The 22,174-nt window shown below is 38.1% G+C and overlaps 1 protein-coding gene across 3 annotated transcripts in view; it reads right to left on the reverse strand.

Moving 5' to 3' along the window:
- Eda2r (ectodysplasin A2 receptor) overlaps positions 1-22,174 on the reverse strand; it is a 47,427-nt gene that overhangs the window by 19,839 nt on the left and 5,414 nt on the right. For all 3 annotated transcript variants that reach the window (XM_037199145.1, XM_028888894.2, XM_037199144.1), the window contains exons 2-3: positions 21,627-21,723; positions 9,108-9,204 (exon numbers count right to left, since the gene is read on the reverse strand). In XM_037199145.1, coding sequence (XP_037055040.1) covers positions 9,108-9,194 — 87 coding nt within the window. In that variant the 5' untranslated portion in view covers positions 9,195-9,204; positions 21,627-21,723. The remainder of the gene's footprint in view (positions 1-9,107; positions 9,205-21,626; positions 21,724-22,174) is intronic.

Raw genomic sequence — 22,174 nt, forward strand, 5'->3', positions numbered from 1 at the left:
TGATTTCTAAATCATGATTATGAAAAAAATCATTTGGTTGTAGAAGTGTGGGCTTATATCTGGGTCCTGATCCATTCATGTGACTTTTTTTGCTAGTTCAGTGCTGTTTTCATTACTATTGTTCTGGAGTACAACTTAAATAATGTGTGGATATATGAGGTTTTTTTTTTCTTTTTTTTCCCCCAGAATTGATGGAATTATCCAGAGACTTTTGTGTTACCATGTGAATAAATTTATTTTTTCTATTTCTGTGAAGAATGGCACTGAGGTTTTAAAAGGATTATATTGACTATGTTGTGGTGATATATTGTGTCCCCCAATATATTGTTCACCCTAGTAAAGCTTATCTGAGGATCAGAGGAAAAAGTCAGCCACTATACTAAACATTGAAGTCAGGCAATGGTAGCACATGCCTTTAATTCTAGCCTTTGGGAGGCAGAGATCCACCTGGATCTCTGAGTTCAAGGATGCACTGGGAACAGAGCCAGGTGTGGTGGCACATGCCTTAAATTCCAACACTAGTTAACTATAAAGGTCTGGAGGTCTGTACAGACAGACAGGAAGTGACAGAGCTGGGCAAAAAGAAGTGATGTAACTGGGCAGAGAGAGGAAATGAGATGGCAGAACAGAAAGGCATATAGGTATGGGTATACAGGAAGTAGGTCTCTTTGGAGGCAGAGGGGCTGGTAAGGTGAACTTGGCCGTGGTTTGTCCTGTTCCTCTGATCTCTCGGTTTTAATCCCAATATCTGGCTCTGGGTTGTTTTTTTTATTATTATTAATAAGACTGTTTAGCAATTTGTCTTATAGCTATGTAGATTTTTTTTGGTAGTAGAGCCATTTTCAGAATATTGTTTCCTAATTTTTGAGCCTTGATGGTCTTTCTATCTGTCTTAGTTAGGCTTCTATTGCTGTGATAAAACACCATGATGAAAAGCAACTTGAGAAGACAGAGTTTCTTTCAAGCTTACAGTTCCATATTATAGTCCATCATTCAAGAAAGTCTGGGCAGGAATCTTGAGGAAGAAACTGAAGCAAAATCCATGGAAGAGTGCTGCCTACTGGTTTTCTCCACAGGGCTTGCTCCCCTGCCTTTTTATAGCACCTGAGACCATCAACCCAGGGGTGACAGCACCTAGAGTGATCTAGGGTTTCCCCACATCAATCAAGTCAAGAAATTTCACTACTGCCTTTGCCAAAGGCTAATTTTGTGGGAGCATTTTCTCAGGTGGGGTTCCCTCTTCTAAAATAACTCTAACTCATGTAAAGTTTACATAAAACTGGCTAGCACACTGTCTTCTCAAGTTTCCTTCTTCCTGCATTTAGTTTGATCGGAGAGACAGTGTATTTATATCTTGTTCCTTATCTTAGTGGCAATGACTGGAATTGTTTTCCATTTAGTTTGATGTTGTTTGTAGGTTTGTTGTATATAGCCTTTAATACAGGGACATATTTTCTTTCAATCACTAACCTCTCCTTTACTTTTATCATGAAGGGATGCTAGATTTGTCAAGAGCATTTATAAATCAATTAAAATAATTATGTAATTTCTACCTTTAGGTCTATTTATTACATAAATTATGTTTATTGAGCTAAATATGATGGATCATCTCCATATCTCTAGAATAAAAACAGCTTGGTCATGAGTGCTCTTTTTGTTGTGAACTTGAATTAGGTTTTTAAGTTCTGTTTGAATAGTATAGTGATTTAAATAAAAATAGCTTCCGTAGGCTGATATGTTTGAATATTTGGTCCCCAGTTTGATTGGTAGGGATGTTTTGGGAAGATTAAAATGTGTTTTTGTTATAGGAGATATGTTACTGGGATGAGCGTGAAGGCCTCAAAACCCTTCCTTTTACTATCCCCATTGCTCTCTCTTCTTTCCACTTAGGATTTTGAGATGTGAGCTTTCAGCTGTTCCTGGTAACATGCCTTTGCCTCACCATCACAGACTCTAAGCCTCTGAAACAGTAAGCCTAATTAAATAAGTTTCATTAGTAATGGCATTTTATCATAGCAATAGAAATGTGTGCTATTGAAAAATTCTGCATCTGAGTTCATCAGGGAAACTAAATTATAATTATCTTTTAGTGGTTTTTTTTGTTTGTTTGTTTGTTTTTTGCCTAGTTTAAGTTTCAGGTAATACTGGATTCATAGGAATTTGGGAGGTTCTTCTAGGTTATGAAGTAATTTGAGAAATACCAGTATTGTTTCTTTCTTGAAAGGTTGTTAGAATTGAGCAGTGAATCTTCCTCATTTTAGACTGTTTAGTTGTGAGATTATTATTATTATTATTATTATTATACCTGCAATCACATTGCTCAATTTAGATTTGTTTATTTTGTTTACCTCATCTTGTTTTAATCTTGGTATATCATGAGTCTAGTGATTCATTCATTTCTTTTAAATGTCTTAATTTGGTAGAAGACATTTTTATGGAATGTCTTAAAAGATTGTTCTCTGAATACCATTGGTATCTTTTGTAAAATCTGTCATTTCACTTGTAATTTTGATAATTTAGATTTCCCTTCTTTTTCTCTTGACTAGTTTTGTTAAGGGTTTATTTGATTTTATCTTTTCAAAGAACCAACTCTTTGTTTCATTAATTATCTGCTTTGTTTTATTGTTGTTGTTTCAATTTTCTTAATTTCTTCCCTGAAAATGATTATTTCTATCTACTAATTTGGGGTTTGGCTTTTTCTTGCTTTTCCAAATCCATAAGGTATATCAATAAGTTATGTATTTGTAGTCTGTGATTGTGTGTGTGTGTGATGTATGCAGGAACACATTCAAATCAGGTATCTTTCACAATGGCTTCTTCAACTAACTTTTTGAGACAAAGCCTCTCAGTGAGTGTGGTGCTCACAAATTCAGCCAGACTAGCTGGCAACCAAACTGCAATGACCCTTTTAGCTATGTCTCTTCAGCACAGGATTGCAGGTGCATGATGCCACGTGTGGAGTTTTGCTTTTTTTTTTTTTTTTTTTTTGCATGGGTGCAAGTGGTCTAAACTCTGGTCCTCATGTGTGTGAAGCAAATAAGCAAATACTTTATTAACTGAGCCATCTCCTCAATTTAACTTTTCTGTATATAGTTGTCAGGTGAAAAGCCAGCAGGAACTTGTGAAGCTGGTTCCCCTCTACCAAAGAAACCATTTGCTTATCACTGTCAGAAGGGACAAAGGGCTATTTGTGATGCCTATTAGCATACCAAAGGACATGCTGGCCTGAGGGTTTCTCAGTATCACAAGTACCTGTTAAACATTTCCATAATGGCATCCTGGCTCTATTCATTCAGCTCCTTACCTTAACCATCTCCAGCTCATAGTCTTCCTTCCCTCCAGCTTCTCATTTATCCTTATAATCTTGCTATTTTCCCTATGCCCACCTCCCACTCTCCTTTCCTCCTCCTCTTCCTCCTCCTCCTCCCTGTCTCTGTCTCTGTCTCTGTCTCTGTCTCTCTCTCTCTCTCTTTTTCTCTCTCTTATTCCTTTCTTAGTTCTTTCTCTTGTGCTCTCTTGGTCCCCTTTGCCCACACTCTGTCTTCCTCTCTGGTTCTCCCCCAAATCCCCACCTCCTATCATGGCCCAGTCCAGTATACCACTTTCTGTCCCTGCCCTGGAATCTTCCAGATGGCTGGGGCTGTACTCTTCCCTCATACCTAAAATAAAAACCTGCTTAACTGTACCTTGGAGAGATCACGTCACTAATTTATATAATAGTAATCTGAGTTGCCAATTATTGTCTTTCATCCCCGGGAATACATCATTATGCTCTCCAGGCTTTTAAGGATCTCTCCCAAAATTTGTTATAATTCTGATAGATTTGCCCTTAATACTTGGGGTTTTAGTGTTTCTTTCTTTCTTTCATTCTCTCTCTCTCTCTCTCTCTCTCTCTCTCTCTATATATATATATATATATATATATATATATATATATATATATATATGAATGTTCTGTATGCTTGGTGTTTTAACTACTTTGATTTAGGTAAAATATTTTCAGTTCCTCCCCATTTTCTGATTGATATGCCTCCTGAGCCTGGATAACCATCTTCTTAGTGTAGATTTTGAAAGCTTTTTCCTATGGTTTTATTGAATACACTATTTATACATTTTAGCATGAACTTTTTATCTTTAATAAAATTAAAACATAATTGCATCTTTTCCTTTTTTCCATTTCCTCCCTTTAGCAACTTCTATACCCTTTTTTTGGGGTCTCCTAAAAAAATTCCTAATTTTAAATATACCTATAAATGCATAAATTAATAAAGACAGCATCCAGGGTTCATTTAGTGTTGCTGTTATGTTTATGATTTCAGGACTGACCACTCACTCACTTGGTATTGGATAACCAATTAAGGAGCTCATCTTTCAGTAAGTCTAATTCTCCTCTCAGAAAGCCTTAGTTGCTTGTAGTTCTTAGTCTCTGGGTGAGACTCTATGAGATATCTCCTTTCTACCTTAGCATGGTATTTGTGTTGCCATTATTCAAGTATTGTCTAGGCAGCCATATCATTGAGGTATTGTGCCCCTAGCTTCTTTGTCATTTCTAAGATACACAATATCACAGCAGACTTCCTGGTACTCTGGCTCTTACAAATTTTCTGCCTCCCCCCATGCCTTCGATAGTGTTTCCTGAGTCTTCGGTACAGGAGTAGTGCTGTAGACAAATCTGGTCTTTCAGTGGTGTCCAATAGAACTCAAATGTTTTAATTATATTTTCTAATTATTTTACTTCTGTTTATGTCTTTAGTGTTTCTTTTCATCTGCTTCTGGTATTCTTTCTTCCACAAGATCCATTATATTATATATTGAGGCTATCAATTGAATTTATTTTACTTGCTGAGTTTCTTATTACTGAAATTTCAGTTTTATTTTTCTTGTATTTCTGTTTCTTCATTAAATTCCAGTTTTGTATGCTATATTGACTTTCTTATTATATATAACTATTTTTACTCTCCATGAGTTCTTTTAAGATTTTATTTCTCTTGTCTTTTATCAAACATCCTATTAAATTTTATATGTTTTTCTGGGATTTTATCTAATTCACTATCACTGTTGACCAGTATTATGATATTTTCCATGGGGAGATGGTCATATTTCCTTGATTTTTCATCTTTCTTGTTCTATTCCATTGAGATCTATGCATATGGGTTTTTTGTTGATTGAGTTTATCAGTTGTTTAATTGCAGTCAAACTATTTTCAGTATTCGGTTGATAGAATTTATATGCATAGTTCAGAATTTATACCCCCAGTCATGTACTAGGGTACCTGTCACAACCAGGTAATTTGACTATTATCTGTACAATCTACCACACTGCTGGATGGAATTCCTATGAAAATGTCCTTCTAGCCAATTAACAGCAGTAATCCTTTTAAGTCCAGTAGCTATGGGAGTACTAATACACATGGATAGTATGGTATATATTAGAGTGTTACCAAGATTACAGGTAAAAGGGATGTGGTCTAGATAAAGATAGGAATTAGTGTTAAATCAACTAGAAGAAAATTGAGATGAGGAAAAATATCTGGGAGCAGAGCACTGGGATATTGTTAGCATCTATAGTTTAAATATTTTTTAAAGTTTTGGAGAGCTGGAGTTAATAAGAAAAAGAAGTGGAGGCAGAGAAAATAAAATAGAATGAGTGAGAAAAAACATGGGTTGTGTGTAGGAAGAATACCACACAGTACATAATAGTACAATAGGTTCAAAAGCATATAAAACAATCACACAAACTGAGCAATGTATGATCTAAAGCAAAATCTTGCAAAGTACTTATTCAAGAGTTAAGATTAAAAGACAAAAAGAAAAAAATGAAAATTAACAAAACTTTTAACAGTAGCAAAAAAGGGTAATAAAAACACTTTGGATTAAAAGAATCATATCTGTCAATTTTTTTTTTTATTCAGGAATGGGTTTTGAATTTTTTTCCATTTAAAAGTTTCATGTGGCAAATTGCTCTAATGGGTGAGGTGCAATTTGTTTATTATTCCAGTAGAAAGCTGTACAGCCTGATTTTGTGTATATATTGTCTCATAGTGGTTAGCTAATGCCACTTTGGATTGAGTATTTGGCACAGCCACAGTGAGATGAGCAGCATAGTTCTCCGTTCCCTCATTGGTACTCTGTGTGGTTTGGCAATTGAAGAAAACAGGTTGCAGTCTCTCGCTGTGGGTTCCCATGGACTATAGCTACAGACTTGGTATAAAGAGTGTGTCACTTACACTATCACATTTCAGCCCCTGAACCCACCCAGCTCTCAGTTTTGTGGCTGGTCTTTCTTCAGGCTGTGTCACCATGTTGGTGTATGGGGAAGGGGAAGGAGGTGTGAGCTTTTGTCCTGCAATTCCCACTTAACCGCAACAGGAAATCTGCTGTGAGAACTAAAGCTTTAGTTCCAAGACCTCATCTCCAATTGCATATCCAGTCCTTGGTTATCAGCTAACTGTTACTGCAGCTCTGCTGAGTGTGTGTACTGCAAAGTGCTTCCCTGTGGTTTCCAATTACCTCACCAGAGCCAATTTGTGCAGCTAGGCACCAGTTCACAGCCACTCTTGTCTGCTTCCCCACAGAGATCTCACTTGGCTTAATAAGTCCATTTAGATCTACTGTCGCTTGCAAGAATAAAGATTACCCTGTACTCTCTTTTCTTTCAGTGAGTTGCATCATGAGATCTCCAATCTGTCATCTTCCCTAAAAATGCCTATTCTTAATTTTTTTGAGGAACTTCCAAGCTATTTAACAACATGATTTCATTCTTACTATAGTGTAGAAGAGTTCTTTTTCTACATCTTTACCAGCATTAAAAGCAAAATCATTAGTATTATTTTATTTATTTATTTATTTATTTTTGGGTTTTTGAGACAGGGTTTTTCTGTGTAATTTTGGTGCTTGTCTTGGAACTTGCTCTGTAGACCAGGCTGGCCTTGAACTCACAGCTCCACTTCTTGAGTGCTGGGATTAAAAGCATGTGCCAACACCACCTGGCTGTCAGTATTATTTTTATTACCAATCGTTTTAGGGCGAGGTGTGTCTTGCTGTTTCGACTGGCCTTTCTCTGATTAGTGATTTTGAGCATGGTTTCATGTACCCATAGGTTATTTGTATGTCTTCTTTTGGGAAATGTTACTTTTAACTTAGGGCATCCTACTTAATTGGAAAGAAAGTTGGGACCCAGTTGTATCTGATTCCAAATGTATTTATTAGGTATTCATTGTCACTGTACTCTTACGGCTGAACAATTTGCACATACTCTTTGAGCTGTGATTGTCAAGTCTGTAAAATGTGGCTCACAATAGTTTCTTGGGAAGACTTTTACAAAAACAAACAAAATAATGTACTTGAGAGCTCTTTACAATGTCCAGACTACTGGACAAATATAAATTCTTTATATTTAAAGGTTTTCAGAAACAGTATCGCCATATGTGTGTGTGTGTGTGTTTCTGAACTTTCAAGTGGTGTGGAAGTAAATGGCAATCAGAGAGGCACTGAGTCAAATGGATCTTTCATCATGGTCTTCCTTTTCTGAATTTCATGACAGCAGCTTGACAGATTAACAGACCTCTTTTTCCCTTAAAGAAGTGCAGCTTTGCAAATACAGATGGCTTTAAAGGTAATAGCCAAGTGCATGATAGGAACATTAGTAAACCATTTGTCATGAAGACTGATGTGATATTTAAAAGAGGTATTTTTGTCAGGACAAGAAATTCGTTGCATTAGATTCATCCTAATATCCAATACAACCTACCCTCTGGTAGACTTGCCTTGGCTTTGGAATTCCTACTCAACCCTGTGAGCATCCCACTGTAGGATACATATTAAAACTAGAGTAAATACTATCCTTTGATAGCCCTGGGCTTTAGTCTCTTTATTTTTTTTTGAACTTATAAATGGAGGAAGGAATTAGGTAATTATTTTCTTTATTTCTTTCAGCCAATAGAACATGCTACTTAAATCCCCCAGAAGATACATAGTGCCCTTAGGAAAAATATAAATACTTCTCATCAAGACTTTGAGTCCCCAAATTGTCTGACCTATACTTCCCTTTCCCTTTCATTTTATATCACTTTCTTTGTTTATGAACCAGTTGTGTTAATCTTCTTATTCATGAAACAATGCTAATTTGTACTCAACTTGGGACTGTATTAGCTATAGGTTATTCTCAGAAAGCAGTTGTTTAGGGAGCTCTTCCCGACTCTCTACATCAAAGTAGCTGCCCACTCTGCATCATAACAACACAATTTTGTCCTTGGAGCCTCAATGTGTGTGTGTGTGTGTGTGTTTAATTTGTTTCACTGTGGTACCTACAATCACACAGGCTGCTTTGCAAATTTTTGGTAATAATTGATAAATGAATAAATAAATTTGTAAAAACAAGCATGAGCACACAGAAGCTCTGCTGGCTGTCTTCTTCTAGCCCTTGTAGCTAAATTTAATAGCATCTCCAATTGAAGAAGCAACAAGGGATCTGAAGTAAGTGAGAAATAAGAAGTGTCTGCCTTGCTCTGTTTTCATTGCTTTTCTTTTTATTCAAGCTTATACCTTTAATTGAGTGATTCTAGGCTCCTGCTGGTTTCCTATCACTGAATCCTTTCTTACATGGTTTTCTCAGTAAACCAGACCCATCAGAACAGACGCCACTTCAGGTTTCTTGGTTCTTCTCTCTTCCACATTCCCAAAACCTGATATTTTGTTTCTAAATATAATTAAATATACTTTGCTTTGGTTAACAGATTTCTCTAATGCAAAAAGCCTGCACCTTTATATTTACATATCTCTTCATGAAGTACCTTAGTATCTCATTAAACTCTCCCTTGCCTCTGAGTCTGCTAGCCTCAGTTCTTGATTAAACAGTGACTATTATTTCATACTATTTGTATCTCATTGTATCTGCTCAACTGAACTAATAGTAGCTGAGATTGACTGTACTGCTAATATTGGAATTTTACAGATTTTTTTAAACATTTTTCTTTATTCATTTCACAACACAACACAACACACACACACACACACACACACACACACACACACACACACACACACACACACTACACTTTTCCAGGTTCCTGAGATGTTAAAAAAAATGCACTGATCAGAAGGGTTTACCTTGGAGAGCTCCTGTCCAGGGCCACACTGTTGGCAGGTGACACAGTGCCCCCATTGGTCTCGGTACTCATTTTCTTGACAATCCATGATGGAAAGACTGTGGGCACAGAAAACAATTACTACTGAGATAAACAAAAGCTTTGAAAGTAGTGGCTTCCCTGACACGTGGCTTCTGTATCTTCTTACCTGTGGCTTTTAGTGAGAATGGCCGAGGAAGCCAACCTAAAGTAGCTAATACTTTTAGAGCATTGACAATGTGCCCAGAACTCTTCTAATGCTTCCTATGTGATAATACGTTCAATTCTCAAAGAAATAATGACACAAATTATTATTAATTCCATTTTACAAGTAAGAAAACAAAGGCACAAGGACAAATTTTCAGCTAGTGGTTATACCAGAAGCTTACTGTCAATAGACAGATAGATAGACAGATAGACAGATAGATAAACAGTTGGATTCTTTCTAGTAGCTACAATCGAATGTGTGAAAAGCACTTAAGTCTTTAAAAATCACTTTCATACTTATTTTATTTGTAAATACTTCCAATATTTTTCTGACTTAAGCAATATGGAAATTATTTTTATTTGTGAATGAAAAAAATTAAAACATGATTCTTCTTTGCCAAAGTGTCTGATTACCCTGACTTGCTCATTCCATTGCAACTTGCAGTCTTGGGTAGATTACTAATGGCCTAAGTTACTTAAACTGAGGAAAATGAACACCATGCTTCTCTTCTACACCAGCCATCTTTGGAGAGGAATAAATGGGTTAAGTTCCTTCAAGCCATCATGAAGACTTTGGAGAACTATAAAAGTAAACAGTGTAAAACAGTGTAAGTGCAGAGATAGGCAGCATGACACAAACACATTTTTTATAACGATGGGTCAAGGAATATATACGTGGTGTCTGTCTCTCTAAAATAAAACTCTGATGGGACATTTTTTGTCACTCCCAATCTCATGTAAGTCTGTATTTCAGGTGGGTTCTCAATGTACTGATAGACCTTAATATATACTTCTAATTATAAGAGAGGGCAGTATGACCACCAATCATCTTCACAAAGGTCACTAATAGAAAATAGATGTCCTGGCTGGCATTTTTGTTGAAGTATAACTTTTCTCATAACTCTTCTTTCCCATTTCTTCAATCAATGGGTGGTATCCTATGAAGTCCACTTTTGGCACAAAATGAGTACACTTCCTGCTTTATTGTTTGTCTCAAATTGTCATCCTCAGAAGGCAAGCTTCCCCTCTTTACTCTGTATACTTCTCATTAAGGGAAAAAAAAGCAATTAGGATTCTCATAACCCTCAATGACAAGGGAATTCAGTATTGTGGAAGCAAATCCAGCATAGATTATTTAAAGAAAATTGCTCCTGTATAGTTTTCTTAAAAATAAAAACATTTTATGGAGTCAAAAAAGCAAACCTCCTTTGGAGATAAATTCTTAACATAAGCACCTGAAATTTTCATGGAAGCTGCTGGCCTTGGAGCATATGTGAGACCCTATTTTCAGTGTGGTGGTTTCCAAAGCCCAATCCACCCAATATACATTAAATTGCCGGAAGCTTAATATCCCCCTTTAAACCTTGTTTGAGATTGCTGTCTAGGTATGCTTCCTGACAAATACACATACCAGGACATAATAAATAAATACAGAGTTTCTTCCCCCCCCCCATTTTTTTTTATCAAAATACTTATCCAAAATATAAATTAAACTGTCTTTCAACTAGAGTTTAAAACCTGTTTTTATTGAAAACACAAAACCATGTGTGTCTTAGACTGTTCTGAAGAATCCTGGTTATGTAGATAAAACTGCCTAATAAGTAATAAATGTCATCACCCATCAGTAATGTGAGGCCTTATATAAAGCTATTTCCTGTGAATAGTAGTGTCCTACAGCAGATGTTTATTTGTGGTAAGCATAAGAAAGAATAATTAGGCATTTCAAATACAACTAACTATTCCTAAATATCCTATCACTGACTCTGTCCTCCTACAAAGTGTGACAAAAGATGTCACACTTTGACCAAGTCAGCAACGCACAGTCAGACCTATGAATTTTCTAGTAAAGAGCTCCTAATGCCCGACACCATGTTAGTACAGAAATGGTAATATAACAGTGCTTGCTGCTTGTTCCTTTGTGAACACATTTGCTTTCCCAGCCTATGATTAATTATGTATGTATCTAGGAAACTTTGTTTCTCTCTCCAATAGTGCCTTTCCAGACAAAGCATTGTAAACACAGGAAAAGGAAACTTGGGTATGAATCACCACTCTGCCATTTACTAGCCCTTAAAATGGTTTTCTTTTTCACAGCATTATTCATTTTACCCTTAAATTTTGTGTTTTAATAATACAAACCTTCCACAGTAATTTATAAAGAAATAGATATTCTTACATATGTTAAAGGACCTAATATAGAGCTTTGTGCAAGTGTTGGTACATGGTAATTAGTAGATTCTCTTCTCATTTACCCCTAGTTTACCAGAGACTTTTTAGAACTGTGAAGAATTCAAGTGAAGTTACACTTGTCACCCCAGACATTTGTAGGAAAGAAAAGGGTAAAGCAGATAAAATCTTCAGTGGCCCACTTCATCAGGAGCATGGAAGTCATGCCAAAGAAGCAGGTGTCTCTCCCCAGTAACTGCTCCCACCAATGATGTGAGGCTTAAGAACAAGTTTACTTCAATGTGTGTAGTATCTAAGTCATCTTGGCTAACCTGAACCTTGTATTAGTTTTTGTTGAATAGTTTTCATCAGGATATTCCTATAAAAGAAGAACTCAGTGTACAAGGCTTAGAACTTTTCTCAGATAATTACTTCTGAAATGGAAGCACAAAGAAAAATATACAAGTTAATTGGGGAGGATATTAGGGACTTTAGTGAATAGCAGATCCTTTCCCACAGAATAATCCCTCTCATTGTTACATGCTAGTGCTATGCCTAATCTCTGACATAGGACTGTGTTTTTTTTTTTTAATATCATTACATTAGTGGAAAGAGGGGAGATGAAGGGAAGTGTCAGGCATCTCTTGTCTCCTCTCTGGGGGCATGACACAGGCTGGGTGGGGTTCTTTCTGCTTCTGCCAAAGTTCACAATCCATTCAACTGTACCAGTACAGGCCACACTCAAAAATTCTGCCTCTACCTTGCCCAACAACAAAGGAAGAAAAATATAGACAAACTGATGCACATTGAACAAAGCCCAAATGCAGTGGACACATTTCACCATTTGTGACAGGAAATATTATCCAGGTAAAGATGTGGAGCCTTTACATTGCCTACTCAGGTTCCTTTACTCTCCTTTTCCAGTAAATATGACACCTTCCTGCAGGTAATTGCCATTCTAGTTTCTGTCATTACATATTTTCACTCTCATTTAATGTCATATAAATTCAAATATAGGACATGACATTTTTTCTTCTTGCTTATATGAGTTTTCTCATAAGAAACATTTAAATGTATAATTTAAAATTGTTGTGATCAAACAATATGGATATAAATTTTTGTGACCTTAGAGTATGATGTTTTTAAGCTTTAGCAAAACACTATTAGCTACCAAAGGGCAAGGTGGGAAGACAAGTTTTACACTTAAACTGAGTACTTAAACATTCAAAACGTTTTATCTCAAGACGTGATTAAGAGACTAGGAAAGAGCCTCCCTCTTAATTGAAGTGATTCTGAACCCCTGGAATCCCAAAGTGGAGGTGGACTCTGGACAACATGGAGCAGGAAAGCTCAAGGATTAAGATCCTGGTGGTCTGTCCACCAAACACCTCTAGAGAATGAGAAGTTGCTGTCAATTCTGGATGTTTGTTGTCTGGAAAAAGAATGCCCATCTCTTACAACTATGAGTCATCAAGCATTCATCATTGTTTGCAGAAACTGAAAAAATTGAAGGCCCTTTTTTTTTGGTGGGTTGTTTTTTGTCTGCTGAGTCACTCAGGCATAATATGAGTAAAGAGGAATCATTTGTCAGTATGTCACTGTCTGATAATAGTGTGGGCTACTGCTCCCATCAGACTCCTGTCCCTTCAGGGAGCACTGCTCTTCTAGCCAGGGAGCATGATTTGCAAGGGGGTCCCACACAATGCTGTTAGAAAGGCCTGGCATTCTAGAAATGGCCATGAACTTCAGGGAAAATGTGATGTACTGTAGTAAGCCTGAGCCTTCCAATCTCAGCTTCCAGTGGTATCTTAATCATGTCCACCACCAATATCCAAATAGTTCATGATGCTAGGTCCCTGACAGTACCTTCCACCACAGCCTCTTTAACACATGAAATGCTACTAGTATCAGGCATGCCTTCTACTGAGGCCCACACTATGTTCTCTACTACTCATGAGATGCTATTTATCAGAAACCCCTATAACTTTTGAATTACTGTGGCTAAGTACCAGTAGTTGCTGACTTTAGCATCTCAGGACTCACTTATGAATAAGTCAGACTGGCAGGAATGTTCTCTTTTGTTTGAGTAGCCCACATGTACTCCACAAAGCACAGAGAGCATGAAAAGTCACCGAAGAGAGAATCCTCAGTTTCAAATCTTTATTTATGCCAGTATGACAACTGATGTGCTTGGATGTTATAATGTGAATATATACTAGATATTGAAATTATGGATATGATGACTGCAGCTGACAGTCCCTGAGATCTAACTATCTAGGTAGCACCACAGGAATCATCAGTGGATGCTAGTTTGCCTAGAACCTTAGGCCAAATGAAGAAAGACCAATGGTCTTCTTACTTACTCCTAGCTAGGAGCTTTAGGTAATTTTCTACTTCCTTTGGCCCTCTAATCCCTGACCTCACTACCTCAGACTAAGTCATCTCTTTGGTATGTAAAGGTTTAAATAGAGTAAGGAGTATTAGGCTATGGTATGAAAGCTCAAATGAAGCTGTTGATCTCATAAGGGATACCTCAAAGCCTTCAAAAATAATCTCTGATGTTCTTGTCCCTCAGAGCCACTTACTCTACCCTTCAGTCAGATGAGAAGATGTAACAGAGATAAAGGGCTTTAGAAGCTCTTATCTTCTGCCACTCTGACCTCAAAATCCTTGACTGACTCTTGTTTGCCTGTTTCATAAAGCCCGGGATCTCTACCTGGATCATCCACAGTCTTCAGCACCAGGTTTATGCTTAAATACTAAAACTATCATTTACTGAAAACTGACCTTGGGAGAGGTCTTTAAACACCATGTTTCATTTCATCATTTTCTGGAACATAACAATAAGAATATTAGACTGCAATATATATGGCATATATACCACATTAGATTCTCTCTGGCATGGCTATCCACATATTCAGAATTTCTGTACAGTCCCACTAGTCTTGAATGAAATTCTTTGCCATAGAAGATGAGATCTGAAATTCTATATAGTCATAGAATCCCAGACTTGTGGGACAGGTAATACTCATGGGTAAATTTTGACTAATGGATGAAGGGAGATAGGAGAGAACCAAGAAGAGAAATTCTGCCTTTCTTCTCTCCTATAAATTGTTGAGTAGCATTATTTCTCCCCCACATCATAGCTTTGTTGGGAGATCTCCAAAGTAGCCAGTAAGAACACCTGCCTCTTCAAGGTTGGTCATGAAGCCGTACCCAGCATGGAAACCCATCACCTGGCACAATTTCACTCTTCACCACTCCACTTGCCTGTTTTCACTCCTATGTATTGGTTTCAACATGCTCAATAAACCACTAGTTGACTTTTGTTATTTTTTTAAATTTAACTTTAAAAGAAAGATCAGGGGAAAAAAGGGAAGGGAAAACAAATCAAGGTTAAATGGTGATTGGTTTTCATTGGATGAATGTATAAAAATAGCACTCTGAACCTCATCAATATGTAATAATTCATAATTAATATGTTAATCAAAATTAAAATATTTTTTAAAATAAAGATGAAATATAACACATAAGACACAAAAAGTTACAAGTCAGATAACTAATAAATATTTGTGCTTAGAATATAGTTAGAATTCTTATAACTCAAAATTTTAAAAAACATTAACTTAAAACAAGCTTAGATTATGGGGCCCATGTCTGGGTTCATGGCCCTGATGCAACCACAGTCTATGTAGATGTCAAGGTTCCTGATACCACTGAAGTCTGAGGGGACAGTGTTGTACAGTGTTGACCCCACCCCTCACTGGTTGCAACCCTAGAGAGAACTGGTCCTGTCCCTCACGGCTGAAGCACTCAGGAGAGAGAGTCCTACACCTCACCTGAGCAGCACAATAGAGATGACCCTGTTGGCAGGTGGCATGAGTGAGCGGGCCCTGAGGGAATGAGAATAGGAGAGCAGGTCAAACCCCTCTCATCTGCTATGTGGTGGCAAGGGTGAGGAAAAGATGTCCTCCTCCCATTGACACTTGCAGCAGGTGAGGGAATCTGACCCAAACCCTCCCCAGCTGCAGTACTTGAGAGAAGGAGCTCTGCACCTCACCTGGGCAGCACAGGAGAGTTAACCCTGTAGACAGTGGCATGGATGAGCCAGTTCTGATGGCATGAGAGGGACATAGCTGGTACCATCTCCCTAGTCTGTGGTGTGGTGGCGGGGGTGAGGGAAAGATACCCTCCCCCCTTGACCCTACCTCTTCCAGATGGTAAGGGAGCTAACACTCCCCTTTATCAGCTGCAGTACTGAGGAAAGCAGGCCCTGTACCTCATACAGGAATTACAAAGGAGCTGACCCTGTTGATGGGGACACAGGTAAGGTCACCTCAAGAACATAAGCATGGGGGATCTAGCCCCACCCCTCATCTGCCATATGGCATCATGGGTTGGAGGAGAGATTCCATACCCACCGTCTCTTCATGACTGAGGTGGGAGAACTGTTACTGCCTCCCACTAACTGCAGCACTCAGGATTACAAGCCCTGCACCTCACCTGGGCAGCACAGTACAGTCAACCATGTAGGCAGAGGTGTGGCTGAGCCACCTTGGAAGTTGTGAGCTTGGGAGAGCTACCTCCACTACTCATCTGTCATGCTGCAGTGTGGGCAGGGGAGAGATGCCCACTCTTACCTCTCACCCCTCACCACCTGTGACAGATGAGGGAGCTGACCCTCCCCATTACCAGCTGCAGCACTTAGGAAAGCAGATCCTGCTCCTCACCTGAGCAGCGCAGTAGAGCTGACACTTGTCAGAGGCAAGGGTGAGCTGGCCCTGAGGATGTGAGAGTGGGATAGCTTGCCACAACCCCCCTCATCTGCCATGAAGTAGTGAGGGTGAGGGAAAGATGCTCCCTCCCCATGTACCTGCCGCCTGTGGTGGGCGGGAGAGCTGACCATTCCCCTTATCAGCTGCAGCACTCGGGAATGCGGACCCTGCACCCAACCTGAGCAGCACAGTAGAGCTGACTGCATTGACAGGGAGGCAAGTCAACTGCCCTAGAACATAAGCATGGGAGATCTGGCCCTGCCCCTCATCTACCACATGGGGGTGTGGGCAGGGCAGACATGCCTCCCCCGACCTCTCACCACCTGAGGCAGATGGAAGATCTGGCCCTGAAGTCGTAAGAGTGGGAGAGATGTCCCTGCCCCTCACCAGCTGCTGCTCATCATTGCAAGGGGTGAACTAGCCAGGGAAATACTGGAGAGCTCACCTGGGTGGTGAAGACAGGGGAGAGCTGGAGGGCTGACCTATCCTGCAACTACCCAGGCCCAGAATCAGGGTTATGAGTTGGGGCCACCCTAACATCCACCCCATCTATGATCTATGGAGCATGTGAAGTGACTAGCCCTGCAGACTCAAAGCTGCAGGATCTCCACGATACAGGACAACAACAGGATATCCAAGAGGAGTCCCAGTGAGGGCTCAGCTTCTATAGAGATGGTGTAGCAGAAATCAGAGGCCTTGAACCAGACCAATGACTCTTGGCAATGGACACATGCACATAAAGATATATGGATAAAAGGGTTTACTGCGTGACTCACTGTGTCACACTGCAGCTTCCATAATGAGATTTTCCTTTTTTTTTTCTTTTTTCTCTTAGATTTTATTTTTGCAGGAAAGGTTGCAAGGGCAGAGGGCAGATATAAAGGAATGGGAAATGAATGGAATCAAGATGCATTATATGAAAGAAACAAAGAACAAATGAAAAGAAAATTTAATAAATAAAAAATTAGCTCACTTTTTTTTGAGACAGGTTTTCTCCATGTAAACGCCCTGGATGTACTGGAACTCACTCTGTAGACCAGGCTGGCCTCAAACTCACAGAGATCTGTTTTCCTCTACCTCCCAAGTGCTGGGATTAAAAGCATGCACCACCAACTAAAATTTGCAGACCATATGACTAATAAAATATTTGTACCTAGAATATAATTAGAATTCTTATAATTCAAAATTTTAAAAACACAATGTAAAATAAGCTCAGATTTTAAGCAGACATACAAGTGACCAATAAGCACATGAATGTGTGCTCAGTAGGAATGCAAATTAAATATATATGCCAAGAGATGAAAACATGTGTTCTCACATAACCTGGTAATAAATGTTCCTAGCAGCATATTCATAAGAACAGAAGGGAAAAAATAAAATAAAATGTCCCCCAACTTATAAACCAATTAGATAAACAGAATGTGGTATGTCTGTATATCAAAACCTTATTCATCTAGAAAGGGGAATAAAACATATAGTGTATGCTATACTGTGTAATCAGTCTTTAAAATAGTATGTTTAAGGCAAGTAACTAGACATGAAAGGGCAACAATGTGACTTCTTTTACATGCTGTCCACAGAGACATATGTGGGGAAGAGGAGACAGTGACTATGCAACGGGGAACGAAAATCACCCGGAATTACATAGTAGAACCTTGTAATATATTAAAAAGCAGGAAGTTGTATACTTGAAATGGTAAATTTTATGTTATATGAATTATACTTCAGTTTTTTGAAGAAAGATGACTTTCATTTTTTAATTAAATACTTGAAATATCCTCCTGGACCAAATGAGTTATTTCAATCAACTTTTCACCCAAATTTCGTAACTGATGTGTATGTACACATATATGTACTAATATTATATTATTACATTTATACTTTATTAAATGTGTACACACATATATTTATCCAGTAAGAGTGGAGTGATTAAAAAAGTGACTAGTGCTTCTTTACTTGTCCTGTCTGTTATCTGTATAATCTGTGAGCCTGTTCCCATTGTCCTGATTCCTCAGAAAATAACCTAGAAGAGAGTTAATGAAGGCAGATGGGGAAAAGAAAAGCAATGAGGTTGGTATTAAGAATAGTCTAACATTAGCTCACTGTGCCCTGAATAAATGATGTTGGCTAAGTTTCTGTTGGGTGTAAGGTACTCACACTGCTGGGTGTGCAGCTGCCTCTGACCACCATTTGTGGCTGTTGGTCTTCTCAACTTGCAGAAATGCCTGTGGCATGAAGCATGGTCTCTATCTAGGATGGGTAGAACTTGGAGGATGACAAGTCTAAATTAAGAACTCAGGACTTTAGGCTATTTGCTTTGCCCGGGCAGTCCAGAAGTCCTGAGATTTAAAAAGGGTGATGAAGATAGCAGCTGGCCCATTCCCTGCCCATTCCTCTCATGCAAGCCCAATCACCACCCATATGCACGGGGCTGTCAAAAATCAAAGCAGTTGCTCAGTTTGGCCTTGAGAATAATTCTTTCCTTGAAATCAAACTTCTAATCTGGGTAATGTTCTGATCAATTCCAGATGTTTGGCCTGCAGTTCAGATGTTGTTGCAAATGATTAGACACTGTCCCTCAGTTTTCTCTTTTCTGCTCTGGCCCAGATCCATTTCCAGCTCAGCTTTCTCTTGTCAGTTTCCTATTTCCATATTGTCAAGCATCTTATCCTCATCCTAGCTCACTGCTTGTGCATTTTCATTTTTTATTTTACTTATAGTAAATGGTCCCAGGAAGAGCTCTGCCAAAAGTAACACAGTGATACTCAGTGCTGTCTCAAGCTACACAGTCATCATGAGGTTGATTAAGTTAAACACTTCAGACCAGTGGTCCTCATTCTTAGTCATATTCGAGAGACTCCAAAATATATTGATACCTGGGTACCACTCTTGAGTTTCTGATATAATTAGTCAAAGCATGAACTGAGCTTCCAGAACTTATACAGTTTACCCACTGATACTCAGGTACAGCTACTCTAAGTAACAGTGTGAGTGTAAGGTTTCTTTTAGCTTTGACTTTCTGTATTCCTTGAATATAAAGCATAATCAGTAAAAGAGAATTCCTGTTCTTCCACAGTGAGAGGCAATTTTTCCATATTTTCTTGTTTGTAAGAGAATGAGAGATAAAGGAACAGAATGTAGGAGAACGGATCCTTTAAAACGTATTAGGCTACATTATCTTTGACCCTTTCAATGGCCTTTCCTTTTACTCACAAGAAATCTGAAGTCCTTTTAATGGCCAGTGATGTCTTACATAATCTGGCTACCTAAACTTCCTCTGTTATCTCCAGCTATGTGCTCTGCTATTCTTCCCCTTATATTCACTGCAGCCATAGTGGTCTCATTGCTATTCTTCACATTAAGCAGGAATATTTTCAGCGGAAATTCTTCATACATTCTAAGCCAGGAATCTCCTTCTGAATATATACATTTGATTAGTTCTCTCAACTTCTTCAACTCTTTATTATTATATCATCTTCTTAATAGGACTTCTCTGGCCACTATTTTAAAATTGGAATTCCCCTAATCCCCCTAGCCCCCTCTTGTTTCATTATTCCCCATAGTACATATGACCTTCTTACATGATGGTTTTCTTAACATATGTCCTATTTTTTCTCAAACTAAAGAGGAATAACTATGACATCATTGCACCTATTATATTCACTACCCAATCCAAAATATTTAAAACAGTGCTTATCACACAGTAGGCTCTAAGTAAGTATTTATTATTTCAGCAAGTGATAAAAAGAAATTCTATAGAATAATAGTAACAACCTTATAATTTGTGATGTCAGTTACTTCCATTGACTTTCATGATAATCTGCTAAGGCAGATTATATCAAAACAAAATAAATGAATCTCCGAGAGAAAATATTACCTTCAGTTCATTTATATAGTAAGAAAGAAAGTCAATCTTGGCATGTATGTGACAGGTGTGTAGCTTGGTCCTCTTGTGGGACTCCTAACAGTGGGAACAGGGGCTGCCTCTGACTCTTATACTGGCTTTTAGGACCCTACTCCTCAAAGGGGTGGCCTTACCCAGCTTAATACATGGGGAAGTGCTTAGTCTCACTGCAGCTTGATGTGCATGTTCTGTTGATATCCATGAGAGACCTGCCCTTTCCTGGACAGAGATAGAGGAGAAGGGGGTAATCAGAGGGGAGTAGGCAGGGCGGGGGGGGGGCAAGTAGGGGAGGGACTGGGATGGGAGGTTGGGAGGGAGACTGTAGCTTGGATATAAGACAAATAGATAAATAAATTTACTTAAAAAATTAAAAAATATATTTAAAAAAAGAAAGAAAGCCAACACTCAAAGGTAACTTAGAGTCCCTAAGTGCATCATGCTTTGCAAGACAGTGTTTTACTAAAATCGTGAGTGTATAACCTTCACTGATATTTTTTCTTTTTGTGATATTTCCAGTGAACAGAAAAAAAAACCTTTTCTGAACATGAACTTGATTTTTCTTTAAATAATCATTTTAAAAGGGTTCCTGAGGGAGTTTTGGGAAATGCCTACACCCAAGACTAATTAAATGAAAACAATAAGGGGTTACGAATCATCATACTAGGTAAATAGTGGGATAGACTTAGATGAATAAAGAAGAATGCCACGAACAAAATGTTAAGTGACACACGTATTTAAAGTTAGAAAGGGAATAGCAGCCACCAATACACAAGGGGAACCCAGGGAAAACTAGACTCTGGTAATAGTAATGCATGTTAAAATGTTAATGATTAACTAGTGAGCGTTAGTGCCAGATTTTGGTGCAGGAATGCACAAAGGGGTTAAGATGTCTTCTTCTTCTTCTTCTTCTTCTTCTTCTTCTTCTTCTTCTTCTTCTTCTTCTTCTTCTTCTTCTTCTTCTTCTTCTTAAAGATTCGTTTATTTATTATGTATACAGTGTTCTGTGTGCATGTATGCCTGCAGACCAGAAGAGGGCATCAGATCTCATTACAGATGGTTGTGAGCCACCATGATTTTGCTGGGAATTGAACTCAGAACCTTTGGAAGAGCAGCCAGTGCTCTTAACCGCTGAGCCATCTCTCCAGCCCAAGATGTATTATTCTTATTTTGATTTGTGCAAAAGTAAGTTTCCAGCCAGCAAAATAGCTCAGTAGGCAGGTAAATGTGTTTGCCATGGAAGCCTGATGAACTGGACTTGAGCCTTAGAACCCGTATTTAAAAAGTAAATTGTCTTTTTATACTTAAATTTGGTAAAATAAATGCCTGTGATAGAAATAGTTTTTAATTGGCTTCTTTTTCTATTTTCCTATTGGCTTAAGAATTTCACCTATTCATGATACCAACTTAAGGAAAATAAAAAGCAGCTGTACACAATTAAAGACTGACTTACCTGTTTACTTTGTCCTTTATTCCAGTGCACAAAGCAAGAAGTTATAGCTTATCTGAGGTAGGCGGAAGTATATAGTTCTTTTTCAAGGCAGTTGTCACTGTAGAGGTAGAATTAATAGTCAGTAAACTGGGCCACTTCTATTTATCCAAAGGCAAACAGTAACCATGTGAGTTAAATTTCAGAATGTGTGCCTGCACATATAGCTACTATACAAAAAGACACAAACTTGTCAAAAAGACAAATACAACTATACAACTTAGAAGACTGTAAATTGAGCAGAAGAAAAGGCCAAAACTCACAAAACCATATATATATATATATATATATATATATATATACATATACATATATATATATATCAAGAGAGATAATTAATAAAATAATAAAATTAAATTAAGGTCAATCAATTCTAGGATGATTTTAAGAGGAACATATCCTTTTGATTTCTGCTGAAACAGTCATCGCAAGTAGAAGCAAAGGCACAAAAAATACCTTAGATCATGTTCAAGGGAAAGAATGAGACAATGTATGTGAAAACGCTCCTGAAA

The sequence above is a fragment of the Peromyscus leucopus genome, chromosome X, assembly GCF_004664715.2.
Source record: "Peromyscus leucopus breed LL Stock chromosome X, UCI_PerLeu_2.1, whole genome shotgun sequence".
Lineage (NCBI taxonomy): Eukaryota > Metazoa > Chordata > Mammalia > Rodentia > Cricetidae > Peromyscus > Peromyscus leucopus.